The sequence below is a fragment of the Trematomus bernacchii genome, unplaced genomic scaffold, assembly GCF_902827165.1.
Source record: "Trematomus bernacchii unplaced genomic scaffold, fTreBer1.1, whole genome shotgun sequence".
Lineage (NCBI taxonomy): Eukaryota > Metazoa > Chordata > Actinopteri > Perciformes > Nototheniidae > Trematomus > Trematomus bernacchii.
In genome coordinates, this window is record NW_022987721.1 from 322,524 (window position 1) to 327,928 (window position 5,405).

At 43.6% G+C, this 5,405-nt stretch overlaps 1 protein-coding gene across 2 annotated transcripts in view; it reads right to left on the minus strand.

The window, feature by feature from the left end:
- foxo6b (forkhead box O6 b) overlaps nucleotides 1-3,214 on the minus strand; it is a 61,542-nt gene extending 58,328 nt beyond the window's left edge. Inside the window, exons 1-2 of one of the 2 annotated variants that reach the window (XM_034144324.1) lie at nucleotides 2,290-3,214; nucleotides 1,912-1,947 (exon numbers count right to left, since the gene is read on the minus strand). In XM_034144324.1, coding sequence (XP_034000215.1) covers nucleotides 1,912-1,947; nucleotides 2,290-2,769 — 516 coding nt within the window. In that variant the 5' untranslated portion in view covers nucleotides 2,770-3,214. The remainder of the gene's footprint in view (nucleotides 1-1,911; nucleotides 1,948-2,289) is intronic. The other variant, XM_034144325.1, reaches the window with a different exon arrangement.
- Between the last annotated feature and the right edge of the window lie 2,191 nt (nucleotides 3,215-5,405).

Genomic DNA, 5,405 nt, shown 5'->3' on the forward strand with positions numbered 1-5,405 from the left:
TCTGAATTACACTTACTGTACTTTCAGTGAGGTCCTGATTAATGCCCAAATTTACCATATATAGTAAAACATATATTTATAATTAACTTAACTGCAATTTAGATCACCAACTCTCAGTCAGACTGCTTTGAAGAAAAGGGACCAAAAGACTTTCTAAAACATGGAGGCCATTGTGAAGCTGTACAGCACAGGGCTTTGAAACAAAAGACCATTAATCCGCACACAGAATGGGTGGTAACGTTAAGTAGATTACAGCAACCAATCTATTAGATTAACCTCATATTAATTTGAATTTAAGGGATAATCTGTGGTTACATCTGTTTGCTGTGACACCCCATGTCATCATCTCTTGTTATTGTCCTTTTAAACCCCCTCGCCTTGTGCCATGCTTTCGCACACAGGCTGCGTGTAATTCAACTGGATGAGGGGGGGGGGGGGTTATACCCAGGGTGAGGAGCTGAACATCGGACCGGAGGACACACTCTGTCCCCGGGCTGACCCATAACACAGAGATATAAACAGAGGTGGAAGAAGTACTCTGATTTCTTCACAAAAAGACCAAGCATTAGGAAGAGAAACAGGAGGGTTTTAAATGGAGGTTTTTAACTTGTTTTTCCATCTGATTCGTACGTATTTAGAAAGTGTTGATTAATGCCCAAATGTACCAGATATAGGAGGACATGTGTTTATAATAAGCTTAACTGCAATTTAACGATATAAACAGTGGAAGAAGAACTCAGAAGTAGCAACACTACATTTTCAAATAACTTTGTTACGAGTGAAAGTCCTACATTTAAAACTTACTGAAGTAAAAGTACAGCATCAAAATATACTTAAAGTACCTAAAGTAAAAGTTCCCCTTATGCATAATGACCCATACCTTCTAATATACCAATCTACTTAACACATAGTGTACTATATGCAAACAAAATGGTGTACAGCTTGAAATTAAAATATCCTGTGAATGAAGTATAAAGTACAAAGTAGCATACACTGTGAATACTCAGGTAAAGTACTTATGTACTTCAAAATTGTACTAAAGTAAAGTACTTAGTTTTTTTAATGAGTTTACGCATACATCCAAAAACTAAAGAGCTTCATAGTTTGAAGAATAGCTGCCATTTTTGCCGATTGTGTTTGAGAATCAGTTTGTCAGTGACAATCCAATAAAAAGCGTTACCGTGTTGCATTGTGGGAATTGTAGGATCAGTGGTTTTTGACACATACAAAGCTTTCAAGCGAAAAACAACAGTAATTTTTCCAGGAAAATAAAAGTCAAAACTAACATTCTGTGACGTGACTTGCTTATAAGATCAACCGTAATGTTTTTTGCTTTAACCATCACCAAGTCGTTTTGTAACTCAGACCTGAACTTCCTCAAATGTACTTTGTTCCTTTCCACCAGAGGAAGGCTTGAAACCAGACACTAGCCGATCCAAAGGGAACCGTGAAGAGGGGGGGGGGGGGGGGATACACACATGCATCTCTTAAATAGGATGAACCCAGTGAACCCTCAACTCCCCTGAACACCCTGGAGTGACTCGAGGACACAACGCTGACATAAATTGCTGGAACCAAGGCTCAATTATGTGGCTTTTGAAATATGCAGGAGAGGATTTTCTGCAGGAGACAGACTACAGGCTAAATATAGTCCAGTAAAAAACCTTCCCCATGCGGTGTGTGAGAGGACATGGTCAGCTGGAATCCATATTATTCAGGAATAATCCAAAGTACGCTTCAAAAGTTTGCTTAAAAGCATCTCCAAATGATAATTGATCTGTGTCTGTGGTAAACTGATTGTATTAAATATGATGATCATTTTAGTTTTTCACTTCATGCATGCCCCAGAATAGCCAATGCTAATGGGGATCCTAATAAAGAACAAGAACATAGGAACATTATTTTTCATACCTTCCATGTGGCTGAACTTTTGCAGTCGCCTTTATCCTTGAAATAAGGAAAAAAGGCACATTTAATTTCTATTCTGTTTCTTTTTGCACAATTCTTTTCAGTTTGATGTCTTTTATACATTTATGTTGCATTGTTGGAGGAGCCTGGGACTTACGTTTCTCGTGTAGCTGCTTTGCATTTGACAATAAATCCTTTGAATCTTGGAACCAGGGCTTTGAAACATGCATGAGAGGAGTTTGCTGCAGACAGACTATATAGACTAGATATTAAAAACCTTCCCCATGTGGTGTGTGAAGATGACATTATTTTTCATGTGGCATATAAAATGAACACAAATCCCCAATCATTCATGACACCCATGTCTCCTAAACACCTTACCTTCCATCCGGCTGAACTGTTGCTGTCTCCTTTATCCTTGAAATAGGGAACAAAGCGCACCATCCAGTCGTAGACCTGGGACAGGGTGAGCCTCTTGTCCGGGGTGCTCTCGATGGCCCGGGTGATCAGGTCCGCGTAAGACAGGTTCCCCCACGCGTTCCTCCGGGAGGACTTGGCTTTGCGCAGCTGCCCGGCCGCATCCAGCGCAGACGCCCCGGGAACCGGAGCTCCGGTCGGGTGCTGGAGCTCTGCCGGCGCGCCGCCTTTCTTCCCGGCACGCTGGCACGACGCCGGCACGTTGTACTGCTCGTTCTCCACTTTGACCGAAACCAGACCCAGGTTTGCGTCCTCTCCACCGGCGGGGAAATCCTCCAGTAGCGGCCAAGCAGAGCACGACCGAGACCGACTGTGAGGCTCAAATTCCGGATCGATATCAACCTGATGCGCATCCATTACGCTGTTCTTCATCATCATCAGCATGATGGTTGTCAAAATCGGGCAAGGTCACTGTATCAAAACGCCTGTGAGTTACACAAAAAAGGTCCTTTACGTGAAGAATAAAGAGGGTTCAGTGTGAGAGAGAGCCGGTTCTCCACATCAGGACAGATGAAGGTGTATCCGAGGCATCAACAACAGTATCTCTTCCATGATAATTGCACATCACCGGCTGTGTGCATGTCCGAGTGTCGTTCGCACACATCCATAATTACGCACTCACACACACACACACACACACACGCTTGTCTCTGACTGAGCTCCGGCTGCAGCAACAGTTGATCCTCCTGACAGGTGAAAAACTCTCCAAGCAACTCACAATTACTCCCTTATAGAAAGAATCTCATGATATATGAAGCATTCAGACGAGAATGAGAAGCGCTCCTGGGTGTGATGAGCTTCCTCTCTGTCTGTAGTAGATATGTCTCCACCTTTGTCTCTCGCTCACAGTCACATGTTCAGCTCTGCCTTTATACTGCTGCGGCTCTGAAGGCTCACAGCCACTTAACTGTAGCCGGGAATAAAGTGGAATAAGTGCTGCCTCCATATAATTGGACGACGCCTGGATTCAAGTCACTCCCTCCAGAACAGGTTTCTAGAGGAGGAGGGGTGTGTGCGTGTGTGTGTTTGTTTGTTTGTTTGTTTGTGTGTGTGTGTGTGTGTGTGTGTGTGTGTGTGTGTGTGTGTGTGTGTGTGCGTGCGTGTGTGTGTGTGTGTGTGTGTGTGTGTGTGTGTGTGTGTGTGTGTGTGCGTGTGAGTGGTGGGAGTGATATTCCCAACAAAAGCTAGATATAGATAATTGAAGTTTATTATCATATTTTGAAATCATCAGTTTTAACTCAATTATTAAAGACACATATTAACTTTATTTCCCTGTTTTTTGTATTATTTTATAACCTAATCAAATCAAAAGGAGCCCAGTCTGCTCTGATCGTGTCTTGATTGGTCAACCGCTTAGAGATGTCCCGCCCCTTAGCCTATCACGTACAATGTATTGGAGCGATAGCCAATAGAAGCGCGATTGTTCCATAGTGATGTCACTATGTTCCTGAAGTAATCAAAAGAGTCCAATGGAGGCGTTTCAGGCAGTGTGTGGGAGAGAAAGTCTCTGGAGGAAACACAGAGGCTGTTTCTCAAAGTCCAGTACACCTGCTGCAGAGCCACTATTTCAAGTATACTACGTCATCGAGTGGCACCGAAGGACTGTTTAAATGCCCAGCATTCAGCGCCACTCTGACGTAGTATACTTGAAATAGTGGCTCTGCAGCAGGTATACTGGACATTGAGAAACGGCCAGAGATTGTAGCCTTTGCAGACCATTTACATGCACTAAAACCTATAGAACACACTGCAGGACAGGAAAAAACCCCAAAAAGCAGAATAGGGCCTTTTCAAGTAAAAGTAGTATTGACAAATAGTTAGAATACCAAAAGTAAAAGTACTCATTAAGCATAATGGCACATTCCAGAATCACATATAGTAAATTACTGGATAACGATTATTGATAGAATACTTTTCTCAACATACTCCAAGAGTCATTATCAAATGGTGTATTTCTTCCAGTTTTGGGGTTAAAGAGTCCCCTCGCTGTGTTTGTCCCTCATCATTGCCTTTAGTGTCTCTGAAGTCCATAAAGAGAAACTCTATCAATGGCCGCTCTGTGTGTTTTCAGCTTGTTTTTGGAAACCCCCAACACGCAGAGAGGCCGCCGCTCTTTGACAGCCGGTCGTCAGTGACAACCGTAACCTCAAATGCACCTAACAGGAATGCTTTCATGAGGACTAAACGAGCCAATCAACACGAGTACGAACCAGTGTGTGTGTGTGTGTGTGTGTGTGTGTGTGTGTGTGTGTGTGTGTGTGTGTGTGTGTGTGTGTGTGTGTGTGTAGATGCTGTAGATGGGAACAAACAGAGGGAAAATGTAAAACACATGGCGCTGCGGTTTGTTCCAGAGGAGATTTTTATGCGCCGCAGCGAAGTTGCAACAGGAATGCGGTGTGACTCGTCTCATCAGGAATGAAAACAGAGCGGTGCTGCCAGCATGGAGGCAACACCGCCTTCATCTGTGGCGAGGAACTCGTCATCATCAGGCTAGGTGAAGTGCGTAAACACGAGGAACATGAGTCACAGTACATGTGTCCTCACACGGAGGGGATTTTTGGAAAATAACCTGCAAAATATGAGATTCAGCTCTTCAGAGGAAGATATCTTTCATCACTGTTTCTTCTCCAGACTATTAGTCACATTGTGCCAGCTGGATTCTGGAGATTCATGTTTTTCGGTTGTTTTGAGTATTAAATATTGATCGAATGCATATTGACTGTCAAAATACCAGGATGGTATAGATCCCATGTGTCAAACTCAAGGCCCGGGGGCCAAATCAGGCCCTTGGTGGATTTAATTTCGGCCCGCAGGATAATTTCTAATTCCTATTAGATCTGGCCCGCCGGTATATTGCACGCACACCTTCACTCCATCCTGAGGGTCTCCTCAGCTCAGAGCCTGACCCCAAACATTGATGACCTTGCACCCAAGATGAGATGCCAAGTATCTGAGCTAGCATCACAGAGCAGCACACTGAGTTTACATGTTTCCTTCTGCACTTTCTCTCTCACGACAAC